At 32.3% G+C, this 27782-nt stretch overlaps 2 protein-coding genes across 2 annotated transcripts in view; one reads left to right on the top strand and one right to left on the bottom strand.

The window, feature by feature from the left end:
• The first annotated feature begins 5144 nt into the window (after window positions 1–5144).
• Qin (qin) overlaps window positions 5145–27782 on the top strand; it is a 32911-nt gene continuing 10273 nt past the window's right edge. The window contains exons 1-4 of the mRNA XM_064052835.1: window positions 5145–5464; window positions 5518–5841; window positions 5892–6073; window positions 6126–6206. Of these exons, the coding sequence (XP_063908905.1) occupies window positions 5320–5464; window positions 5518–5841; window positions 5892–6073; window positions 6126–6206 (732 nt within the window). The 5' untranslated portion in view covers window positions 5145–5319. The remainder of the gene's footprint in view (window positions 5465–5517; window positions 5842–5891; window positions 6074–6125; window positions 6207–27782) is intronic.
• LOC135126724 (uncharacterized) lies at window positions 6374–25112 on the bottom strand. The gene is made up of 4 exons (XM_064052831.1): window positions 24885–25112; window positions 10439–11847; window positions 7442–7656; window positions 6374–7392 (listed from the first exon to the last, which is right to left on the bottom strand). Exons 1-4 carry the CDS (start codon window positions 24925–24927, stop codon window positions 7248–7250), a joined length of 1812 nt encoding a protein of 603 aa, XP_063908901.1. The 5' UTR covers window positions 24928–25112; the 3' UTR covers window positions 6374–7247.

Here is a 27782-nt window from a genome sequence, read left to right as displayed (position 1 = left end):
ACCAACTTAGGTTGGGGGATAATCCTAATTTCAAGAAAAGGACCATTTACCTGCTGCTGAAGTCTATAAATACGGGCTGGCATATTGACTTACTTCAGTCTCTTTGAACCATTTTGTGTGCGTTCTAGTCGACTAAAAGTGTGTTCTGTGGTCTACAACTTGCCTTACCAGTTGCTGCTATAGTTAGCTTAAATTTTGGAAGCAAATGTCTTTGGAAAAGGTATGTCTAATAGGAATAGATACTAACTTAATAGTTTACTTTCAATATAGATTCTTTATATCAAATAAAAATACCTAATATCTAATAGGTACTTATATTTTTACTGCTTTTCGTAAAGACCGTTCTGTGGAATACAGTGGTTTGTCTAGAGCTGGAGTTATTTTTGCTGTTAAACAGTATGGTTTTTTGAATTATTGTTCTTAAGATTTTTGCTATATTAATTAATATTTGGTTATTTTTGAATTTTTACGTAGGTAAACAAAACTTTTCAACTGTATTTTTCAACGAACACCTCTGTATCTTACAAAAATATGGTAATTATTGAACTAAATGGTTTTCTATTTTCTCTGAAACATCAAACATTTTACAGTATTTAGTTTGAAAGAAATTTCCAATTCGTTTTGTTTTATCTTAATTCATGTTATTATTTTCTTCATCTGAAAATCTGTCATTCTCATTGCACACCAAACAATATCAAAATTGATGTTTCCCTTGTTAATCGTCCTGACGAAAATGTTTTTGGAAACTAATAAAATAATTGACAAAAAAATACATAGCTTACTTAAAAACAATTTTTAAAACAAGAAAACAAATAATAATTATTTATTTTTAAAAATAATGTCAAGACAAATATGATGTATAAAGAATGACCATACTGTTTATTTTTTCCAAAAGTACGCCGAATAAAGCTTCGCATTATAATAGTGACCATTTACATCGTTTGCTTGTTTTTGGATTGCTTATCCGAAAAGACCAAGAGTTTTGCGAATTAGACGTTATAGTGGTCCAACTCTGACTTCGTTTTTATGGCACTGCAATCTCAATTGCCGCAAGTATTAGGAACTCTATTGAAAATGTAAATAGCCGTACCATAAATCACCTTAAAGGTTTACGGACGCATACGGCCCTGTGTAGTGTAGACAGTTGGTCCCTTGACGGTTTATGACCGCTGGATTACTTACGGCAGAGGGCTATTGTGGAACACTTAACTCCTTCACAATAGGATAAGGTCATAAAAACGAACCAGCAGTTGGAGCACTATACCGAGACATTCAACCTAAAACGTGTAGTTTGAGATAAACAGTCGGACGGAGAGTCAGGGCTGTAAATTATCATTACCATAATCCTAAACGGTTTATTAGTGCCTTTCCATGAAATAAACAGAAAGTCGATGTTTACTATTTGGCCGTATCGAATCTTTATTTTAGGTTTAGCTGATTCATTTTTGATAAATAACAGAACACTCCTGAATTATACTAAATTGCAGAAAAAAATGAACCCATAACGAAGCTTAAAAAATATTAATACACTCCAAAATTTTAGAAATTGTGTATGTAATTTGAAAATGAATGCTCAAATGAAATATTAATCCTTACACCCATACACTATTCTTATCAGTGGATTAAATAAATGTTTAGAACATAATTTAGAATTATTTATTGTAATTTTGAAACTTTGTAATGCAAACTACTATCACAATATTGCAATGATATCGTATCAGAAAGAATAATGATTGGTACAATAAGTCCAACAATTCAAACTATTTTTCATAAGAAATAAAACTTAGTTTTGTTTACTATTTTCAAATAAACAGTAAATAACCAAATTTCTATTTAAAAATACATCAAACAGTTTAACAGTCTCATTTGTTCTAAAATGTCTTGTGAAAAATCTTATCTAAAAGAATTATTATTTGTGTTGAATGGTTTCAAATATTTAGATATTTTTTGTAAATGAGTGATTTAATCAATTCGTAAGTATATATCTTTAAGTAACTCAAGAACATCATGCAAGTATTATATTCGGAGAAATTTAAACTCGTAGACTTAATCTAACCCGCAATTGTATTATCATAACAATATTAACTTCTGTCAAAACGCGTCTGTATTTTCTACCTGGCTCTTCTTTGAATAGATTTTCGCTTTACTTATTTTCATCTCGGGTCTGTGCAGATATGTAATCCTAAATAGACGGGGAATAATCATTATTTGACAGGAGTTAATACTTTTGTAATAATCCTACGGGAATTTAAAAGTTAGGGCTGGCACTTTCAATTTCCCCAATTAAGTATACTACTACTTTTAAAATTTATTTAAGTGGCTATACTTGCCACAGATATATAGTGCGGTTATGAGTTAATTACAGTTTAACTTTCACATATTTTCAGTAAAGTTTGTCTAGAATTATAAGGATTTTGTGGACTCCCAAAGTTAATCCGTTTTACAGGCCTGTCGTCAATTTTATTGTACAGCTAAAGAGCCTGTCAGGGGAAAGCCAATGTTCGCCCCGCGCCAGGCAGTCTGGCAGGCAAGTACAGTCTGGGAGTCCATAAAATTCTTATAATTCTAGACAAACTTTACCTAAGCCGTCACAGAGGGGTGTTTTAAATCTACTTACCTGAACAGACGTTTTCTAATATACTGACACAAGAGATATGGTGGTTTTACAACTTTGACTTCTTTACTACACTTGCCACCCTATGCAGGTTATTAAATGCAAATTTATGATACCATCTCAAATTTAAATAGAGATGCTATTTATTCACAAAACAGGGAACTGAAAAAGTCAAAGTCATGAAACCTCTGCCATATCTTTGCGGCCAGCATACCTTGAGATATAAAAAGGTCCTCAACATGGTCCTTATGTTTATGAAAAAAGAAGTTCTGTTAAAAAAACAAACTGAATATGTATAGGTACTTAGTTAGGGAAGTCTAAAATGGCAGAACTAAATTTTAAAGCCGCCAAAGGAATCAAAGGATTCGCCATAAAAGAATTCACTTTTGTAGATAAATAATACAATAATACCCCGAAAATGCGTCTAAATTTTCTCCCTGGTCCTACTTTCAATGCCACTTCATCTGTTTCATCTCAGTCTAGCTAATATGCAGATAAATTAATAATTAAAAATTAATAAACGTTATTTGGCAGAAGTTAATATTTATTATAATAATTGTATGGTGGTTTTAAAAATAAAGTGATTTATTTTAGATTCCCTGACTATACAATTTGGCAGTATTTCGTAAAGTAGAAAATTTTAAAATTAACTTGAAGCTGCGGCGAAGAAAAAAAACCGTTGCGAATTTTGCTGGTGATGTTTTTTAAATTCGTTTCGAACTTTATATTGATTCTGTACTATTTATTTTTCTCACTCATTACACGTGCATGTAAAATACAGGGTGAGTCACTAAGTGCATTTTCTTCGATATCGTATTATTAATTATCACAGACAAAAAAAAGTTGTATGGTTCTTATTTTCAACTGTAACGAGTGTTTTGTTTCTTGAGACGTAATAAACTTTTTTTTTTAATTAGAACAACCTATATATATTTACGTACTCTGCCTGACCTCTTCTTTTATAGATTTTTTGGCCACAATTCATTTTTTAAATTTCAATGGGACATTGCTACGTTATTGCAAAAGGGTTATTTTTAACATTGTGTTGCAGTATTTTACGGAGAGTTAAGCAAAAGTACACTTACCTTATCAGAAATGAAAAAATACTTTCCGAGTCTAATTTTTTTTGCTGACTACAAATCTGTTTTTAGTCTTTTTTTTTTCTAGCAAGGACAATTATACAAAATAAGGTATTTACATAACATATTGTCTTTGCCGTTACTATTGAAACATCATCTGTTGATTTTGCAAAAAATTTAGTAAATTTACGATCAACAAGTGGTGTTTCAATAGAAATGGAACAACAATGTATATAAATCATTATCAAAGATGTAAAATCAGTCAGTCATCAGTTAACCATAAATATACTTATTAGTGGCAAAAGTAAAAGAACACTAAAAAGGAATAATTTTTTTTTATGAAAAACAATTTTTTTTCTTATAACTATTGGACAGATAACATTGATTTCTAGCCACTTCTTATTTTGATAACCCCTAATCTGCATATAAAATTTCATTCCAAAATCATAATTCCTTCTTGGTGTTCTTTTACTTTTGTCACTCAGTATAGCCCCACAAACATTAACAAAATAAATGGAAATGTCATGTAGTTCGTTGACATGGTCACGTTTTTGTAAAAATGTAATCGGTGGAGATAAAAAATTGGGACACTGAAATTTTAGCACTGTAAATCGTTCTTCAAAGTTTTATCTAACACCGATGAATACCTCGGAATGCTTTCCTCGGTGTCAACCACGTCATAAATTAATTAATTAATTAATTATTATTAGATAATCTTGAAATTAATAATTACCAATTGTGTCCCCTTTTTTGTCCACCGATGGTACCGATTCCAATATTTCCAAATCATGCACGCATATTACACTACTAAACATAAAAACCCAGACACTTGAAGTTTTTGGGATTATATACCTGCATTTGGTCGAACTTTTGTAAAAATATTCCAAAAAGCAAAACATTAATGTATTCATTAACAGAAAACATAACTTTATTATAAAACATACGAAAACAGAAAAAAATCAAAATGTTATATACTAAACATTAGCGTAAAGTTACAAATATTCAAGAGTCCGGGATCTTTTGTCTGGCAGTGTATTATATTTGTGTCTACTATCTAGATAATGTGCCAGAAAAAAAAACTGATTGCAGATTTAGAACCAGAATTTCCAACTTAATAAAATCCTATTATTTTTCTTAATTTTTGGATATAGTTAAGAAAAAACTATTTATTAAAACTGATCTCACTGACAAACAGACAAGAAAATATTTTTCACTTTTAATTATTATTGATTAATTTAACTCAGATTACGAAAAGCGTTAAAACATAGATGCATATAATCCAGTATTTTTACTTTCAGTTAGGTTTTCATAAAATAAAAGCTCCCTTTCTGTTTCTGGTCGAGACACTGCATGTCTCTGCACAACCACCAATTAATTTAAAATTACCGCGTTTCAACTCGATCAATCAATGGCAATGCACGGCACGGCAGTGTGAAGTGTGTGCACATGCGTCACGTTTGTTTATCGTCAGAAAATTATCCGGCAATGCGGCGCATGATGAACATAACATTGTAGTTTGTTTTTTTTGGAATTTAAACTGAAAACGATTCTTGAAGTTGTGTGTGAGAAATCTTAAAATTTCGACTGTTATTATAGCAAAGGGAACAACCCGCAAATCAATCCAAAATGTCAACAAGCTCGTTAGCTTCTTGTACCAGCGATGGAACTACTGGCAGTGGCCCCAATGGGCTGCCTGTTAACATCTACAATGCGTCCAAAGACATGACATACGACAAGTGCCCCCGCTGCAAGATACAGTACGACTGCATTAGTAAGTCAGGTAGAGTTAACAAGGTTTCAAATGTAGTAATACATGATTTGTAGAAAGGGCCAACGTTACGAAGATCCCCCTTATTTTGAATTGCAAACACACAGTCTGTGAAGACTGCATTAAGAGAATGTGTTTGAGCAATACTATGATGTGCCCCATCTGTAAGGAAAAATTCTCAGTCTTCAGATCACAGATAGAGTCATTGTCAGACTTGTTTCAACCTCATTTTGCACTTATTGGACAGTTAGTGTGGGTCAAAAATAGTACAAGTAAGAAGCCGATGACTTGGGTGTCTACAGGCGTTACCTTGGGAAATAGACAACAGATGAGACATCTAGGCAGTGATAACATTGATGAATTGGATTTTGAAGCAGAAGGTAATAGTTTTATGTGCAATTCATGTTGAAAACTTACAGTATCTTTACAGCAAATTCAGAAGAGAGTGACGATGATTATGAGAAGGTTCAGTTGTCTCTGGTTTTTGATAAATGTGCTGAACACAGTGAACAATTTGTTAATATTCATTGTGAAGAATGTTATGCTACGTTTTGTTCATATTGCTTCATTGAAAATCATGCAGGTCATAAAGCCACTTATTTGTATAAATTGGTAGGTATTTTATTATTTTTGTTAAACATTAGTTCATATGTTTTTATTACAGACTGATTCAGAAATGACCCAGTTGGACAAACTCAAAACTGATATAGAAGTAGTGTTAGCCCAGCTGCTGGTATCCAAAAAGGTAAGTTCTTTTCAGTGGTTTACAGTTGTTATACAGTTGGTTTAATTTTTTTCAACTTTGATCGCCATTTCCAGTGTAAAAAGTGGAAACCCAATTGATTTAGTAAAGTTTTAATTTACTAGACATGTGTGGTAAATTAAAAAAAAAAGAAAAAACATAAACATGCATAATGAAATAAACATTTTATTAAACACCAGAAATAACGTGTGTTCAGCGATATAGTAATAACAAATAGGTATATTGCCTAGGCAGATACATTTAACACTAGGGAATTATAAAAATAAATCTATACATTGCTTTAACGTTTCTTCAAAAATACTTTTCTCTTAAATAAATAATTCCCAATACTGGGGATAAGTTGTGATGAATGACTAGAAATAATCAACAACCTCCTCATTTAACAATAAATTAATACTATTAAAATTTATCTTCTATACTACCTATGGCAGCTTAACCAACTTTACGCAAGTTAAACTTAATTAACAACATAATGGTTTGCATTATATCTATGCCGCTTAAATCATTTCCATAGTAAAGTAAATTTTAATTAACAAAAAATTACCAATTTGTTAATAAAAAGTTCACACAGCTATTGCAGTAAAATAATTAGTGGAATTTTAAACTAATTGCCTCCTTAATACTGTTTTAATGTGTATGATATATGTACTTAAAAACTTAATTTGACGCCAATTTTGTTCCTACTAACTGGTGGCATGCATATCTTAGTTTGTCACAGAAGTATTTTCGCATTAATAAAAAAAATTGCAATATTCAACATAACCAGATGCGATTTTTATTACAACTGAGTTTGAAAATTAAGTGTTGTTTTGGACCGTAACTTAACCAAATTGGCACATTCATTGCAACGACACAACAATTTCAGTTCTTCTGATTTAAACATTATATACAAAAATTTGATGAAAAATGTACCCAACTACCGTAGACACCTAATTAATAAAACCAAACTAAATTTTTGTGTATAAGTAAAAATCACAGAAGTACAGATGATACGTGGCTGCGGCGTCGTGTATTGTTGGTGATCTAACTTTCTTCCGAAGATTTGGCTCTCTCATTTTGAATATCTTGCAACTGATCAGAATCATCCTTATCTTCTTCGCTTTTCTCTTCCTTTTTCTTTTGTTTTTTCATTTTTTCTTCCATTTCTTGAAATTTGAGTGCAAGGTACCTGAATCATTCTCCATAAAAGCAAATCTCAGATCATTTTTAATATTTACCTGTCCACCAGAGGACCGCTATAATCTTCCGGAAATTTAGGTGCCAGGGGAAGAATGTACTTATAAAGTCGTTCATTAAGTACGTATAGCTGTGCTGTTGATGAACATTTTACGTTATACCACCAATCACAAGTCAGCGCTACTTGGCTAAATATTGTGCCGTTAGGGCACAAAAATGATGCTTGACCTCCATTTAAGTCACAATAATGCCACACCTGCAATTTGTTACGAGTTGGGATTTGTTGTGGGTGAAATGAGTTTTTGTTAGGTGAATAATACACGGTTTGTGCACAGCGAGTAGTGAAATGCCAACAAAAAATAAAGGGGGGCAAATTTAAAGGACAAGTTCAATAAGAACTAGTTTTCGATGTGATTCATTTAGTCAAATACATATTTTCGAAACTGAAAATTAGAAGTTACGAGTGAAAAGAAGTTTGGCAAATTAAGATGGATTTATTAAATTAAATATGACAGCACTTTACAACCGTTACGAATCATTATTCAAAGGTATATAAAGAAATTAACAATTTTTTAAAGACCTTGGAATAACAAACGTTTTTTTGTAGGAACATTTTGCAACATTTTAAAAAACGTTGGTACATAATGTGGAATAAATTTAATTAAAAAAAGCTAACGAAATCGTGTTCGACTTTGTTAAGGTAGAGCTTACATTTTCTGTGAATTTTTTTGAGAGTTCGAATTTCGTAAGCATTGTAACCGTGTTCAAAGATTAACCGTTTTATGTATATATCTACATATATAGGAAATTACTTATGTAATATAGAGTTCTATAACAAAAAGTACAAGCCATATTATAAAATTAATTGCAGCATTTCCGGTATCGTAGAAATTAATAGACTTTTTATTAAATACGACTACTTACCCATTTTTCTTTTCTTTTTTTCTGATATAGAATGGCATTATTACAATATAGGTCCAAAAAAAGGTCAAATTTGTTAGAAAATTGTATTATCTAATCTATAAATTTTATATATTATACAGCGGAAGTATTAATCATCTTTACTAATTAAAATTCGTCCCGTTTGATACAAAAGGGCGATTCTTGCACTGTATCATTAATTTTATGATGTTCCCGAACACGTTTTTATAGATCTTGTATTGTACAGTGTATTTCTGATGTAGATACTATTTATAAAGTAATAATAGTATTTTTAATGCTTTGGAACGTCCTTAAATAAGGGATATTACAAAACACACGTGTAAATACCGACTGTCTTATTTTTCATTTTTGTCCATATGTCAAGAAATCTTATGGATGGATAAAAATGAATTGATTTGTTAAAGGAAAATTAAAAATTGTTTCTAAAATGGTTATTGACAAAGGGGATAGCATCACCCGATCCTAGAAAGGTTCCATATTGTTATTGAAGGGCATTTAGCCAACTTTTAGTATTGTCCATCTCATTATTAAAGTTTCCAACATTAAGAACCACACATTTTTAAATGTAGCCATGAATAAAAATAATTTAAGATTTGTTCTTAAAACTAAAAGATTCGACATGTTAGTTTTTTACGTAATGGTGACAAAACAAACAACACCAAATGCTGTAAGATCTTTGTGCATAAACACGATGACAAAAATAATCATATGAGACAAATTTTTTTATATTCCTCAAACCAGATTTGGGAATTTTGTTCGAAAAATTTACTGGAAATTTGAAATATGCTATCCAATTTGTTGCAATTTATAAAACTAACTACCATATGATTGGGAAAAAAAACACTCTCTTTAGTAGACCGTGCAATTTATTTTTAAAACAATGATGTTGGCAAGACCAACACGTTCCTTGTTTAGTTTGATAGTTACGATCAAATAATTGTCAAATAAAATGTCAAATAGCTGCAATGCAAACATCATTATTTTAAATATAATTTGCACGGTCTACTAGACGAGTTTTTTTTTATCATATGGTACTAAGCCATGGTAATTTCACACACCAATTGTAGTAAAGCCGAGTTTTTTTTTTGACAACCTGCCACAATTTTTAAATGTTGAAACCACGGTCGTAGAATAAATAAGTTTGTACACTGCGGTTTGGGATGCCGACGCTTTTTGCTGATCCCTATATACAGGGTGTTATTGAAAGGTACGTACAACAAAATGGACAGTTCTTCGCGAAGTCTAAGAAGTCGGAAAAACTTACTTTGTCTTATCAAAATTTTAAGGGGAAAATTAACCCTTATCCAATCTTTTTAGACGCTACTGAAGGATAAATAGGTAAAATTAATTTATTTTAGTAAATCCTAGCAACTGTAACAATAAAACTTTTGTCAAGACTAAATGTTGCTATAGAAACGAAAGATGATCTTTTTATCAGAGGCATACAACGAATTTGGACATAAATTTTAATAATTTTTATCTCTAAAAGGAGAACACTTTTACCTGAACTTTTTTTAACTTTTAGCACCCATACCTCGAGACCAATTGCCGATTTTATTTTGTACGTACCTTTCAATAACAGGCTGTATATCCATGGAAAGTAAACGTACATTTAGCGCCTCTACCGTGTAGTACGGAAATCATTTTACATAATTGCTTTGACGACGTTCGTTTACAGTGTTTTGTAATTGGCGATTAACAATACAAAATTTTTAAATGACATTTGATCGGAGTCGGATCTTGGTTCCTTTGGTCCTCTGAAACAAGGCGATGCGATCGGCGGGGAAACACGGATATATGCTAGTGTATGAACCTATCTATTCTACAACCGTAGTTAACACTGTAAAGTCCAACATTAAAAAAGTAACATTGGTTCTACCGAGAAAAAAAAGTTAGATCACTACCATAGCAACACACCCGGTCTAATGAGGAAGTTTTAAAAGTGCGACCACAAAAAACGTCCTTAATTCGAGGACGTTTTTTGTTCGTATATTAGTTTGTTTAATAAAGCTTTTTGCTTATCATGGCATACAAATATTTTATTGCACATTGTTGTTTTATCCTCACCGTTTTAATTTAAATTTTATTAAACTTACTTGACAGTTTGTGTGCGGATCCCCGAAGAACCCTTTATATCGCTGTTTCTTACAGTTGAAATCTGTTTGTGGTATGGAAGACAATGCTGGATAATCAATTCCAGGTCTTCCTGGTGTTCCTCCATCTATAGTATTGGCAGGAAAAGCTTGAGTAAACGATCCAGGAGTAAAAATCGTTTTTTCAGCAAATGTTTTTTCAGCCAACGGTTTTTCAACAACCTCTTCACTTTCACGTACTTCTTCTTGAGAATCTTCTTCTACTACAACGTTCGGCTTAGTTTTAAGCCTTTGTTGTTTTCGTAAGCCGTTTAAAATCTTAACGAGTGTTCGAATACTGTTGTCTATATTTTGAGGTGTTAGTGTTTGTGGCAGAGTGTTGGAGTTTTGAAGTTGTTTTAAAAGTTTTGCCAAAATGTTTGTATTTTCAGTAGGAACGTTAGGAGTCGCAGACGAAAAATACTGTTGAACATATGCAGGTCTTTCACTGACATATTGTTCGGGTTCGTTTGGATATGTAGCTTCTTGTGTGGTTTCAACAGGAATAAATTTTTGTACAGTTACTGGTTCCTTCGGATAAATTTCCGCATGAGTAGTTTCAATTGGAACAAATTTTTGAGCAATGTACTTTTCATCAATGATCGTGTTGACTTGTGGTTTTGGTGTTGTTTCTATGTAGGTCACGGGTTTTTCGTTTTGTGTATATTCTTGTTTTTGTTCATAGACGACAATTGGTTTGGGAACGATCAGTTTTTCACCAAAATATGGTTTTGTTGGTTGGCCATAGCTTTCATCTGGCTTATCCACCACGTATGAATCTACAATTTGTGGTTTTTGGCGATAAATTTTATATTCCATGTTTGTAATTGGTTGGTACTTTTTTCGATCGTCAAGTTCAATATCTATATTTGTTGGTGTATATGTTTCGATAATAGTTTTATGCGGTGATGGTATACTACTATAAGAATCGTCTTCGTAGTAATGTATTGGTACGTAGCTCATTGGAGGTTTCCTATAGAGTTGATTAAAGTTATGTCTCATTGCATCTTGGGATTGTTTGAGTTGCGATAACGTTTCGTAAATTTCAGCATAGTTAGGACTTTTTTCAGTGACAGGTGGTTCTGGTCCATATCCTATATTTTTGGGAGTAGTTTTAACAATCGGAATAAAGGGTCCTGGTAAAGCGTTACTGTCCAAAAATGGCGTAAATTTTTCACGTGAAGGATTTCCGTTATTATGACCTAAGTAGTAGTTTATATACGGAAGAAGTCTCTTGTGGCGCTCTGGGAATACGGTTGATGGCACTTCGCTACTACCTGCTTCCGTCATCTTCGTGGCCATTTTGGATATTCGTGAATCTTCTGGTTTGTCATGATGAATGGTTGTAATTCCGTAAAGTATATCAGGGAATGCTGCAACACAGTTACTCAATTTAATACAGTTTATTACATCACTGAATCTAGATAAGTACCGAGAGTGTGTATATTCTGAGAGTACATGTATGTAAATTTCAAGACTTCCTTTCTCTCTGTTTCGCGTACACATAGCAGGTCTACAGAATGTTGATATACATCTTAGTGAAAGCAAATTTCCTTCTTTATGCTTCATTGCATATTTCGGTTTGTGTGAGAAATGAAAATTTTTGTTCGAAACGAATAACTGTCAACTTTCGTTGTACCATAAAATGTCATACAAGTGAACCTTGAAGTTTCCCAAAACTTGGAACTGGGTCAAGTCAGTGTTTTACAACATTATTATATCTGTTCTTTTAATTTTTGTATAATTTAACGATTGTTGTTTCATTGTAGTCACGTTAAGCAATTCAAAAATAATGAGATAATTTGGTCAATTTTCACGTTCAAATCGCTATTAAGCATTCCATAAATTAAGAAATTGTGAACGTTTCCGGACGTTTATTGATCAGAATGCATTCCATCGTGCACTGCGAACATTATCAAATCACGACAATCTAAAAGTCATCACGAGAATCATGAACTGTGAAGGACGACCGATATGTTGGTGAAAGTGTATCACGTAAACAAAGAATAAGACTTCGTGTGGCGTTTTTCGTTTTCCTATAATTTAAACTCGTTCATTAGTCGATCAAAAAAGCGACGGTTGAGTTTGCTTCCTTTTCGAATGCGAGAGCTTGATTTTGTAACCAACCTTGGAGCGCGTTACTAAATTAACAGGATTTAGTTAATGAGTGGTAGACTGGTGGATAGTGACCGTTTTTTGCCGTGACCTTGTTAGTGGTCAACAGGTGACTGTACCAAATGTTGAAAAGAGAAAAAAAAGCGGAAATAAGCATGATCAAAATTTGTGAAACAGCAAAAGTTACTTGCAAAATTTCATCTGATCATTAGCCAAAATAAATAATATAAATTTTGTATGTCCGGGACGCCCAGAAATGACCGTTTTAGAAAGCAAAATGTTGACACAGTTCCAAGACGTGGAACGCAGATGGTTAAAAGTGAGTGCGTGATGGGATTGTGTTATGTTATTAATTAAGTAACGGTTTACGCTGATTAAAAAAGAGGAAATTAAAAGTTCTGCTGATTATTTATGCTGGTTTGGCAAATCTCAATTTAGAGTTCTTCAAATCAGAGTAAATTACTAACTGTCACAAAACCACATTGTTTAAATTCTATTACAAACTGCAAATTGGATGCGAGAGTTGGTGGATATTGATTTTGTGTCTTCAACATGGAAATAAAACTTTTTGTAGCGACTAATTTTATTACAGAATTAGTGTGGGGTTGTGGCTAAACAAGAGTCGAAATATTCATGGCCGAAAATTGTGTAACGATATTTATGCATCACTGTTTTTGTTCACACTTCGTAATATGTCAGGACATCAGAACTGCTAATTAACGGTTGTAATAATACTCAAATATTTTGTTCAACTCGGCGAAACAAGGAGCTTTATATAATGCAATTTTTCTACATTGCAACATTGGGAGATTTACAGTGGTTACATTTTTAGTTCAAATATACTAATTTAAATATAACACTCATAACAGAGTGGTCTGAAATAAAATAATTAAATGGCTGTTACTAAACATTCAACGTTGTCAGGAGCTTTTAATTTTATCATTTTACAAGTATAAGATATTACATAAACGATCTGTTTTCTTAATCGAGCTGCAGGAACATTTGAATATTTTTCATATCATTAAGTAAGTGAAATTTGGAAGACCAGTATCTATAAACTGGACTAGAAGTAGTAAATGATAGGTTGATGTCTTGAAATTAGGTAATCAATATTCGCGTTATAAAATTTATGATTCTGCGTTAGCAAATATCTCGGAAGTAGTTGCTTTGTATATGAATATTCATTTAAAACTGAACGAAGTGTGACTTTTAAACTAATAACATTTTAACAAGGAACTGGATGGGAGGATAAATTACGAAGGAATGCTTCTTTACAAACTTTTGAAATTTTATAGTTAATAATGAAATTAGTTTCAAAGAGTTGTATATTGAATGTTACGCTCTTGGGGTGGAAATTTATCGTATTCTAAAATGAAGTGCACTTTGCATACTGCTCTGCAATTCCGAATGTTAAACTTTGTGCCTGGATACGTTAATTAGCAATTAGAGGCGGAATGCTTCTACCTTATGGTCTTATTCAAAGGGATGTGTGAAAACGTTGTTGCTACGATAACGAACGAAGGTTTTATATAATGACTAACACATTTATTCGGCTCTGCTCGTTTTACTTCTACACCATAAAAGTTTATCGTTGATAATACTCTCGTTACGATGGGACGGAAGATGAGTAATCGACAAGATTTATGGTTCGAATACTACTCTTTGGTACCTGCTGGTTAGAGTCGGATTTTTCATTTTCAATATGTATTGATGCGAAATCGAGTAACGAGATTAGTCTAGTATTGTCATAAATTTATCAATTGTGGTTGAAAATGACAGTACCCCATTGACGCAAGAAGTTGATTAAATCTTTGGGGTATAAGTAAAACGAACATATTATAATTTCAAGTAAATATCTGCATAAAAAAAACGAAGAGAACCTGACGTGACAAGCTACAATTATTCTTTACAATTCCTGTAGGGATTTTTTAATAATAAACAATAAATAGTTTCTAATTAAGTAATTGTGAGAAAATAGCAGCTCATTGTGGTGTTTTGAGTACGCACTGTATTGTTTCGTACTATGTAACACGTAGAATGCATTATGTTTTCGACAGTAATTATATTCAGGACTTAATTGATAAGACATTGTTACGTTACATACTTAATAAAAACAAATTTACATACTATGAATTTACTTGTTACGACATTTCTTCCTTCGGTTTCAAAATGAAAGTACATATTTAGTTTGACACAAGCATTTTCATCCTTCCCTAGTTATGTATACTGATTTTAAAATATTCAAGATAACGCTATCGTACCGGATAATCAGGTGAAGGCTAATCCGTTGAACAATTTATTAAAATAAATGCTTGTGAGTCTAGTTGAACTGCTTACAATCCACTTTTGAAATGTTTTAGGTTAACCAGCTGTTATTTTTATGAGTAGTTAATTCGTCTAAAAAATTAATTGGTGTTGCTGAATTATTTCACGTGCGTTGGCCACATCAAATAATTTCGCATTTCTGTGGTAAATTTACTTTTTCACTAGATCCAGTTTAATTTATTGTCCGTTCATCCGAGAATCGTGCGGTCGAGCCCAACTATTTATGTTTATTTGAACGTTATTTACCTGTTTGCACTGAATCTGTGTATTTTGAAATCGCCGCAAGTCATGTTCGCAGGATTTAGAGAATTGCATTCGTGTTTCCATCTGCATCTGACGGATGTATCAGTGTTACCGTCATCGGGATTACTTTTGATTATTAAGCTGTGTTTTCCACTTAAAGTGTTTTTCAACTATGTTCGTTTCCTTTTGTGTTTGCCTCCGATTTTATTTCTTTCGTGCTCGCTTGCGGATTTACAAAGTCCGGCTGCAAAATTATTTGTCGGAGAAATGCAACGGTTTATTTCATGCAAGGTTAAATTCAAGGTGTTATCCTTTGCTGATTAATTGCAAAAGTATTGGAGTAAATTTGTTAAAATTACACATAGATTGAGAGCACGAATGATAAATAAATCTAGTAGAAATTATTATATATATGCAACTACTGTTAGATACAAAGTAAAATTATTTATTTACCGTGATTATAAGATGTTATTTCGATTTTGTTTATTTTTGTTAGTCAGTAGCTCTACACCAGTTGGTTGAAAATTCCTAGAAATAGAATGTTTCAGAGAGATGAAAGGTTAGCTAAAATGGAAAGTATTTTTTTCTTGTTTCGATAGGTTACCTCGGTTTTCTGTATACGCAAACTATAGCTTTTTGAATTTAGACCTGTGCACCCAATTTTTAAGATAATGTCGGCTACAAAGTTACAATTAAACAAAAGCAAATCAGTTATAATCTACACAAACACGTTTTTCCTAATTACTTGCTGTCGATAACATTGCTATATCTCAAGCTCACAATGGATATTTAAAATTTTGGTAATGTAAGAAATTAAATTTTAAAAGTTTTCTGTATGTACCTACATTTAATTTCCGACTATAAATCAAAGGAAAGATGATATAGTTTTAGTAGGCAAGCTTATTTATGTGGCAGTTCCTGCTGATGGTCATTGCCTACCTTGTAAAACCGTCAAAAATAAGATTATTTAACAATCAAATATTATCAGACGTCATAATTTGAATAGTTATTTCTTTTTAAAGTTTCGGAGGTGCCCAACATTCTCATGAGAATTTATAATTGGAATATCCGAACTGCTGAGGTCATCTCGCAATTTTGTTGGCTCAAACTCACTTAAAATTTATAGCGTGACATTCTTTTACATTTAATTTAATAGTGTACCCATATTTTAAGCGTATGTATACGTGTTCCGCCAAAATAAAATTTCTAGGATGAAATTTTATAATTTGTCGTGAATCTACATATCGGACAATGAAAATTTAACTAATAGGACACCGTCATAAGTTCATTATTAATTGATTAAAATTTATTTATTTGTCCCTCCCTGGGAAAATTAAAAAAAAATTAGTAAAAAATGTTATCTTGTTTGTGCTTTGGAAAAATGTGTAATTTTTAGAATCGTCTGTAGAGAATATTATTTAAAGATTGTTAAAGAATGAAGTTATGAAAACAACATTTAAATTTTCTGTATATAATTCTATGAACATAGTGTTAACACTGCACGTATCAAAAACAAATATATTTGTTGCCATAAAAAATGACGTCGAATCACGAAATTTTATTACTACAATGTTACTTGAAACAAAGTATATCATGCTGTTTTATCTGTTAATGATAATAATCATTCTTATTTTTATATTAACGTACAGCAGGTGTCCTAAAAAGAAAAAAATGCAGGATCAAATTTTGCAATATATTTAAAACTGTAATGAACTTTTAAAATCTTCGTGAGATACCAACGTTGATTTACATTGATAAATAATGGTAAAGTAGTAATCTTAAATTTTTTAAAATTGCCTACATAGTATAATCAGAAAAGAAAACGAAATACAAACGGATTTATTTCATCGATTTTTTTAGAAACGATTCAAAAAATTGTTGTGAAATTCTAAGAAATTTGTTAAGTAATTACGTATAGTTTGATGCATTGCAACTGCAGTTGTCTGTTATTTACCGAAAAGTTGGTGTTATTCCAAAAAGTTATTTAGTGGTCTTGTCCCAAATGTGTTCATAAATACCGCATGAGTTAGATTTAAATTTTTTATTTTAATAAACATTGAATGCGACAATGTTTTCATCTATGTTATGAATATAACAAAAATTGCTTTTTAATTTCATTGAAATTTATTTTCCAGTGTTCGTTTTAGTTTATCGAAAGTTTGTCTAATTATTTTCACAGAATTTTCTTATATTCTGCGAGGTAAGGGAAGTTGGATGCAAAAATCTTTTTAGATGTTTATATTTAAAATTTTAAGTATTACTTCGTACCAGATTTTTCAAAATGTATGGAGTTTATAGAGCCTGAACTTTCCACTTTAGCTAGTTTCGAATATTCTGATAATATGGGAAAAGTATAAGACGATTTATGTACACTATAGTTACAGGTTACAGTAATAGTGTATATTACAATTAAACTTAATGTAGTCTGGAGTGTAGATGATAGTCCCTCGCCCTCAAAACCATAACCCGATTCATGTCTGTTTTTTCTCAAACAGATTTTTGACGAGAAATTTTTATAAAAAAATATGGGTAAATCAATAAATCACATGTGTATTGTTTTGTACATTTTAAACAGGATGTATTTAAAAAATTTTGAAGATGATGTCATCAAAATTTTTGTTAGAAAAAGATCAATTTTGGTTGATGATAATCTGAAAGCATATCCTAACTTTCAACGAAATGTTGTAATAGTTTCCAAGATAAATTATAAAATTTTATTACAGAATTTTCAGTTTTTTCCAAAAATTTGCACACACGTGATTAAATATGTGGGTGCATTGACAAATCACAAGTATAAATAAATATGGTATTTTTATATTTTGCACATTTATAGCCAAATTTTGAAATGGCATCATCATGTTTTTGATCGGGATAATACTAAAGCGTTCGCAAGATTTCAGAACATTTGGATTATTATCATTCCCTAAATTCTCATTTTAGTTTTTTTTTTGCATAATTTTTATTTTTTTCCCAAAAATCTGTGGCAAAGATAAAAAATTAAGACGAATTAATAAACAAAAAAAATAAGTATAATTTTTTTATAAAATTTTGATAGGATTAACTTAGAAAACTTTTGTTTCACCATACTGTTGGTGGGGATGAACAAACAAATTTTAGTTAGTTTAGGTAGTCTTACACACCCAAAATTTTATAGGCCGATGGTTCGGACTTTACGTATCTAACAAATCGTCAACAGACAGACCATAGACAGCCTGGAACATTACACACAATTTTAATGGCAAAAATGTGATCATTGTATTAGACTAACGTTTACATATTTGATTGAGTAGTTGGTGTGCCTAATTTTCAAGGAAGAATATGCATTCATTGTTTACTCCGTCGACTACCAACGGTATTAGAAAGTTACGAAAATGTGTTTGATTGCTTTCAAAATGTACATTCAAAAAATTTTCTCTTTTAAAGATAACAAGTGTGATTTCCAAATTACCTTTCCTATAGACTGATTGTCTACGGGATTATATGAAATACCACTATATACTATTAACAGTTCCCACAAACGCGTTGAACTTAAGATGTAATTAACTAGTTGCAGAAGTAAGAGAAATCATATAAACATAGTGCATACGAAGGGTGTCGCCACTTCGGTTGCAGCACACAGTAGAATCAAGTCTAGTTGCCAGTTTTGCGAATTTAAGTGTTGTTTCAGTAAATTTTAATTGTTTTAGATCGCGGGCTATATTGTTAATTTAATTATTTAAATGTAGTAGTAAGTTCATTACTGCTGTTAGAGTTTGCTTAAACGTGGATTTGGACTCGGTTCAACATGTGTAAATATAGCGGTTTCGAATAATTACTATTAAACTTTATTATAATTTCAAATCCAATCTCGTTCAGCGCTTGATCCAATTTAAAACTCACAGGTAATAAGCATAAGCTATTAAATGAAAATGTTCCCATTAGAATTTGATTTTCTAGTTAGTAACTCAATTAGTTTGTTTTAATTATACACACCAAACTGCGTTTTAAATATACTAGCGGCAACAGTATTACCATCGATATTACTATATCATCTCATACTATAGTTAGAAAATGTATTTTTTTAAGAATAACTTTTTTCGATAACATTAAATTGGAAAATATTCACGGTCGTTCTAAAAGTGTTTGTAATAGTAATGTGTAGGTGCACATATGTAGGTGACGCATTGGTTCTTAGATAAATATCAGAATATCACGTTTGAAAGTGAGAGCGCTTTTTTTATTTTATTTTATTTTTTTTTAATGTCATTGATACATGATTTAATAGCGCATTTTCGTCGTGATTCTTTTTCACTATATCGGAGGCCTAAAGGGGTACAAGGGTGTTAATGAACTAATCCTAATTATCCATTGTTGTCATCATAATGAAAGCACCTTTTGCCTTGGACTGTCGAGCAAAATAGCGCGTGGGATAAATCAAAAACCTGTTGTCGAGAATTTGAAATTTTTTTGTCCGAAATTAATAATTTTAATGAATGGTGTTTTGCAATTTTTCGATCTGCGTAACTTATGTTTGTCAAACCGTTGACTTATAATTTACATAAATCTAGCATCTAGTATTTTTTATTTTGCAACATTTGTATTCGCGGTCCAGAGGGGTATAATTTAATATCAATCAGTGCTATTGTTAGTTGTTAAGTGGGGTAATTTCACAGAGATTGTTCCTTTTTGCTGACACTATTCAAATCTGTCTGCTAAATAAAGTTGTTAAGCAATTTAGCTCACGTTTTCTCGCTCCATTGTCGTACTTTTTGGGTAATTACCGTGTCTTTCATGTTCCTGGAAACTTTTTCAAACAAGCACAATTCTGGTAATCGAATAATTGAGTATACATAGAGGGTATCTGATTGCGAAAGCCTTGTAACTAAATTTAATTGTATTGTAAATTTTTGTTTTTTTTGTACATCAAAGACCAAAGGTAAAAACTGTACTAGTTTTCCTAATGCACTTTCATTACGCAGTACAGTTTAATGTCCCATTTGCATGATTAATGAAGTTGTAGTGTACATAGCACGTCCTGTTTTCCTGTTGATGGCTTATAAAAGATCTGCAAAATTGGAAGTATTGTACCGAGAAAACTTCGGTGGTGTCTTGTACGAAATTTTGGTAATTTTATTTGAGCTGTGCAGCTTTTGCTGTTTCATTTTTATTTTTTGGCATTTTTTCTTAAGTGGAGGAAAGATATAGTTTGCGTTCGTCTTTAATGTTAAAAATTAAGTGGCTCTTTTGAGAGCAATAAAGGAAGTTTTTGAGTACAAACTCAAAAAACGCGCATCTGTATTATTGCTTTAATTTCTTAATATAAAATATAAATTTTATTTAACATTTGCAGTGGAATCGTAGACAATATGACGCTAGATTCTTGACATAGTGTACGTCACGAAGGCGGAATTACAACTACATAATTTTCCATGAGATATTCAAATATTTGTACTTGGCAAAGTATAAAACCTATAAGAAATGCACTTTACAAGAGGCTTCGCGGTGGTGTTGTCGATTGCTAAATACTTCTGTCGGTACATAAATTTAATATAATATTAATATAAAATCTTTGGCATTCCGTTTCTTTAGTTATTACGATTTTATTGTATTGTTTTAGAATCGATTTGATTTTTTTTTCTTAGTTCACTAGTAATTCTAACAATGTAATTTCAATTATATTGACATCTTTGAATTTCATGAAAAAAAAATTCTTTGTTACTTGCTCAATATACACTCACCGGCAAAAAAATCGAATCATTAGTATTTTTGTAGAAATCTTCAATAAATTCTGGTGTGCGTCACATTTATAAGACAAATTAGTTTATCTACGACAAAGGAGATGAGAAGGTAACGGGACCTTCGCTGAAGTTGCAACAATTACGAGTTTATTAAAAAATGCCAGAAAATCCATTACATTAAACCAACAAAAGACTACTTAACATATCATTAATAACGAGTGTTGCCGCCTCTAGCTTGCATTAGGGTTGCCATACGTCTTCCCATGCCTTCTATGAGGTGTCTAATCTCAGCCTGGGCTAATTGGTCAAATTCTTCAACTAGCGCATTTGCAAGATCTCTTATGTGTTGTATGGCCGGCACACGTGCTCTGATACGTCTACCTAACATGTCCCACACATGCTCAATTGGATTCAGGTCGGGACTGCGTGCTGGTCATTCCATACGTGAAATCCCGAATTCGTCGAGGTAGGTTTGTACAACTCTAGCGATATGTGGTCTAGCATTATCATGCATTAGAATAAAATTATCGCCAATAAAAGGAGCAAAAGGTACGACATGCTCTTGAAGAATATTTGCTACATATCGATCAGCATTCATTGTGCCTCTATCCACCACTACAAGTTTCGTGCGAACCTCGGCAGAAATTCCTGCCCAGACCATCACTGAACCTCCATGAAAACTTAGTCTGGAAACAATATTGCACTGAGCCTACCTTTCGCCTCTTCTTCGCCATACTCTTTGACGGCCGTCAGGAGAACGTAGACAAAAACGCGACTCATCTGTAAAGAGTACTTGGCCCCATTGGGCAAGATCCGAGTTAACGTGTTCTCGAGCAAATGCAAGTCGGGCTACTCTGTGTCGTGGGAGAAGTTCTGGGCCACTTGCAGGTCTATGGACCCTCAATTCAGCTGCAGTTAACCTTTTTCTTACAGTTCTTTCACTTACACTAACTCCTCGTGTTTCTTCAAGTTGATTTCTGGCCTCAACTGCGGTCGTATCTCTATTACGGAACACGGTCAGCGTTAAAAAACGGTCATCCCGAGCCGATGTTTTCTTTGGACGACCCGAATCAGGTCTTCGGCTGTATGATCCAGTCTCATTAAACCGTCGTACAGTTCTGTGAATGCTCACTTGTGATACCCCTAACGTATTGGGAACGTACCGTTAACTTCGACCATCCTGAATAAGAGCAATTGCTCGTGCTGCATCAATGGCCACAATACTCATGTTAATTGACAAAAACACAGTTTTCATCAAATCACAATGACAAACCGTCTGTTAATGCCCTCTAAACGTCACAACTGCAAATCTCATTGTTGGAAAAAACTTATCATCTTCAGATTTGAGGTTCATATCATGTACAAAAAAGAACCAAAAACCTACTGTTAGTATATTTTGTGTGATTTTTTCAAAACTGATATTGACTGTAGCCAAATGTTTAAGAAAGGAACCATTTTCAATACAAACTTTGGGTGATTCGCTTTTTTTGCCGGTGAGTGTATGTTTTGAAATTTTCAGTGAGCTTTTTATTACTGAGAATATTGAAATTGATATGCGACAAAGTTCTAGTTGCACACTAAAAAAATAGAGATTAGTAACAAGTCTGTTTTTACAATTTGTAAACTCGATTGTTGTTTCAAACAAAGCATAGATATCTCGTTCAATTGTGTACGTTGTCTGAAGTAGTTGTTCAAAACTATAGAATAAAGATTTATACCTCAAAGACAGGTTGTTAAAATATTTCTTCCTTTCAACAAATAATTTTAGACTATAATTTACAATTCTACCATTGGTCGTCAATAACAAAATAAAAGAAATTTATTGTATCTTATTGAATATTTCAATACACAATAAAGATCGTTTTTTATAAATATAAAGACGTTAATGCATAAATAATTACATTGTTAAAATCAGCATTGTTTACAGTTATTTAGCCGAGTTTCCCAAATAAAATTTAAAATTAGTAAATTTTATTTTTTATGAGATGATCATAATAAAAAATCTGGACAGACGGTAGACAGACAGATGAAAACGGGGGACCTACTTTTTCGTACTCTAGAGATGATAACATGTTGAGAAAACATGAAAGTAGGTAGTCATCAGATGGACTCGAGTACAATACTTCCTTATCTTATGCTCAACAAGTAAAAACATATTATTTTGCACATTTAAATGGAATATATTTAGCAAAATTTTGAGATGATGTCATCAAACTTTTGATGGAAATAAGTAATCATATGTACATGACTTTTTTAAAATGCGCCTAAAATTTTACTACAAACACTCCAGTAGTTTTCAGTTTCGAAAATTGTCTGCCTAATGAAATTGAATATCGATAGATGGAAGCGGGGGACGTATTTTTTGATATTCTAAGTATGAAATTAAACCCTGTTATTATATTTCCCTTGTTTACGCTCGGAAGGTGAATGCTAAAACAAAAGTTCAAGTAGACTTTGAAACGATAAACAAGAGAAAAATGTAATTCTAAAGAATCCGGACAGACGGCAGACAGACGGACGGACGGACGGACAGACAGACAGAAAGAAACGAGAGACCTATTTCTTCGTACCCTAGGGGTCATGAAAGGTCGAGAAAACGTAAAAGTAGAGTCAGCCGACGGACTGGATTACAATACTTCCTTCGCTTACACTCGGGAAGTAAAAATTTTGATAAAAAAAAAATGGCATCTACATTGATAAATCCTAATCAAATTTTAACAGGAATGAATGCAAAATGAAAGACTGAAATTTATGTACAAACTTCTTTAGAAAATTAATGCCTTTTTAAAATTTGATAACGTTGCTGCGAGTTCTTTTATACAAAATTAATTTTTATACGCTGCAACTTACACTGGACAACATAGTAGACAAAGAATTAAGTTGACACAATTAACGACGTACAATTCACACACCATTCAACGTGTTTGGGCATCGCTATGAAATTTTTATAATGGGGTTAATTGGATGAGTGACTATTTTTATATTTATACTTCATTTATCTTTTTTAGAAGCACCGTAATTAATATCACCTGTTGTGCGAAAGGAAATACCTTGATCTTTGTTCAGTTTTAAAGGTGTATAATTTTACTGACTATTCACACTTAGAACGTATTTCTGCAATTAATATTGATTGTTGTGTTATTTCAGTAATTCACATTTTTCATTTATATTATTATATAATTTTAAAAACTTGTTTTATATGATTTTGTTAGTTTTATGTTTTTTGGGCAGTTAAACTTGCTTTGCTAAATAATTCACAAATGTATTAAAAATTGTAACAAACCATGTGGGCGATAATTATTTGTGAAATTACACAGGTGAATACTCCATGTAGCTTTTGGTAATTATTTATTGAAGCGTGAGCATATTGTATAAATTTTATTTTTTAAGTTAGCAACCCGTGTTGAATAAAATTGCATTTAAAACATTTATTCGACGAACCGTTAATTCACTATCGATGCGTGTGCATTAATTACATCGGATTAACATTGTAAACAAAACTTTTTGAATCATCTATTAGAAACGTTGAAACGTTGGGAATTTATTTGCATTTGGAAATGTACAGCATGAACGGGTCAGCTACAGATATAATCTTCACTAATGAATAGTTTTTTATTTGTTATTTCACACATCAATTATGAACACTAAAAGTGAAAGACCATGTGAGAAGACGATATCATGATCTGATCTGCTAATTATTGGTTAAATTTCCGCTAGTGTCTTGATGGGATCTTTTTTTTTAAGATTCTATGGGTCACGACGTTTATGACCTATCGATTTCTCTTCTGTTTAAATAGTAAAAATAATTATTTGATTTGAATATGATCAAGCCGAAATGTTGTCAAACCATTATTAATGTAAATTCTTTGTCAATTTCCGTTAAGGTGATATCAAGTTTATTTCCGGATTATTTTATTTCCTTCCTTAAATTATTAACTGAGTTGAGGACACTTCAAAGGTTATTTAGAAAACTCACGTACACATTTTCAAAAATAAATTGGTAGTCTTACCTATTAACAACGATAGTACCACTACAGTGCTTTTGGGGATCATTGCGTGTCCTATCCGATCACATTTAACAAAATAAAATTAGACTGCGAAAAAGTGTCAACACCCCCACACATAGATCTTCAATAATATTACCGCGAGGTATCCCAACGACCATATCACTCTCACAATTGCATGTTGACCTGCATCGAGCACCGCCGACGGTTTGTTTAAAGACGAATTGTGTCTTGAAAGTCGCTCCACAAGCAAAATTGCTTCATGAGCCCCCACTGTTTCTAGTGAAAATATCGGGCAATGTCATTGATGACCGAGATGTTCCTCTACCGGTTGCTGAACTGTTACCTTGTGAAGGACGCGATTAAAAAATAATAAGCGATTTTGTGTGTTTGGCAAATTCTCGTGCACGTAACGCTGAAAGATTTAAAGTTTCTTTCTGTCACTGTAATGTGATTGGATAATTTTTCAAAATTAGTTGCAATAGGTTCGATGTTTACATGTTGTAAAATTTTTATCAAATTGGTGCTCTTACACCACCAGACATGTTCTGAAAACGAATTGAGTAACTTTTACATAATTTTGCATTCGGCGGATACGTTCTCTTAAAACCGGGCTTGAATTATTTGCATTTTGTAAATTTTTTCCGGTTTATTGACGGGTTTAATTGGGGCCTAGAGAACGAGGAAAAATACCAGACGTGGAGCCATTTGTTTGGACGACACTTAAACTTTGAATTTCTCTTTTTAAATGTAAATTAGTGCGTTTCATTTTCACGTTTGCCAACCGAAGAAGTTATGGATCAAAAATTTATTTCTCAAATTCTTGTTTATTAGTAGACCGCATTAATTAATAAAAAATGTAAGCTCTTTTATTGGTAAAAATAGAAATCAAAGTGTAGTAACGAACTTGTTGTACAATGCAAGTAATTGTTCCTTCCACAAACAGCATCGTTACGTTTAATGCAACACATTATTAACGTAACTATAAATTAACTCGTGCCGTTGAGCTGTTGCGTTGCAAGACATTCTTTCAGGAGTGCAATTCAGATCCACTTCTAGACGTTGTTCGTAATTCTATGTCTTTTTTCCACTCTATAATGTATAATAATAGAAGTTGAAAGTATTCATGTAGCTGCAAGGCATAAAACGATATACCTTCAGTGAACTCAGTTCTATACAGTTATATTGTAAGTTTTCCTATTTCACGCGGGATTTATTCTGCTTCGAAAATTTCCCAATATTGTGACCTTCTATAAATGAATGAAGTTTTAAATTAAAATGGAACGTGTTGCAAGATCCCTCTAGCGGATTGCAATGAAGAAAAGTTCTTAGCTACCCACTCGTAGCAGGATTAAGTTTTCGAATGTGATTACTGTGAGTAGAACCATATACGTACATGTAATTTACTCAACTATCCGCTATTAAAGCTGCATTGTTCTTCGTGAAATTATTTTGACTGTAGAAATACATGGAAGCGCCGCATGTGCATATGAAACGAAACGGAAATATCGAATCAATTTGTTTGTCAATAACTCCAATCCGAAGTAAATTTGTGTTGCATAATAAATTTAAAAGTGACCAGGCACTGATGAAACGTGCCAAATTGAACAAAACAGTATCTACGGATTGGTTTTACTAGCTCGTGTAGAGAATATGATTATGTTTTGACAATGATGTATTTATAATCTGGTCGCGATATCAATTCGGTCCTAGATTTTCTGTAATTTCCCCGGAGTCGGCAAGTTTAATATCGTACTGGTTTTGCATTAGAAATCAGGATATTGTTCCAATTCATTTGTAATTTCATTACTGATGCGGTTATTTGAATTTATTTCTTTCTATAATTAGGGTTGTACCGATGTGATAATGTAGGTAGGTGTGTAGATTTTCACTGTTTGATTTAGTGCTATTAGTAAAGGTCAAACTTCCCAGTGGAAATTGATTGATTATCTTTGTCAAAATATTGGGTTCATTCTCTATGACAACTTTCTCATATTGTCTATATTTGTCGTAATGAAAAGAGAAAGAACTATAAAGATGTTGAACATCTGCTTCATTGAAGCTGTAATGATTATTTCAATTCAAAGTGTCTTAGAAAATTATTTTCTCTTCTTTGAGATCTTTCGCTACGAATAGATTACTAATTTTTCTTGTTATATACATTACTTAATGGTTTCAATGTTGAATCAAGTAGTGACAGTATGTCAATGACTGCGTTTCGAAAACCCCTCAAGAACTAGAACACTATGCTGGACAAATGTTTAGTTAAAAATAAATCGCACTATTAAAGGGCAAGTTCAGCGAGTCACATTTTTTTTGTGTTTGCATTACTCATTTTGCTTTTATATTTACTTACGAAAATTTAGGTTTGTGAAAGTGATCGGTATGAGAGGGTATGTCAAAAAGCCTAATTTTCAATCGTAAAGATTGCGCAACTGATTTGTTACAAATCCATGGGCGATCAGATGAAACACGATGTAACCTAAGTATGTTACAGATTAACGGTTTCCTGTTGTTATCCAGTTTCTGTGTCTGCCAAACTGGTTGGTGCGCCATCGAATCAACTCCAAATTTAAAATTGAATTGAACATTAAGAATGTCATTAATTGTGGTACAAGTTGATTGCGCCGTTCATCGGAATAGAATAAGCAGGGGTAAACGTAACATTAGAGGAAACGGGATGAAAAAGCAATTTAAACTCGCCAGGTTGCTATGCACATTTCCACGCGCTTGTTGTTGACCGTTAATTACAAAGTACAAATAGATCAAGTTATAAGCGGAATTGAGTTTTCTCATTACCTGGAAATTTTGTTCTGACCGCAGGCATTATGGTTATGAAGGTTGTAATTTACGGGTATCTTATTTAATTAAGTAAGCATTGTTCATCCTACGAATTTTGGCTTA

This window comes from Zophobas morio, unplaced genomic scaffold (assembly GCF_036711695.1).
Source record: "Zophobas morio isolate AGI-343-1 ecotype UQ-CSIRO unplaced genomic scaffold, CSIRO_AGI_Zmor_V1 ptg000011l, whole genome shotgun sequence".
In the NCBI taxonomy this organism is placed as follows: Eukaryota; Metazoa; Arthropoda; class Insecta; order Coleoptera; family Tenebrionidae; genus Zophobas; species Zophobas morio.
This window is presented reverse-complemented; position numbering and strand designations above follow the sequence as displayed.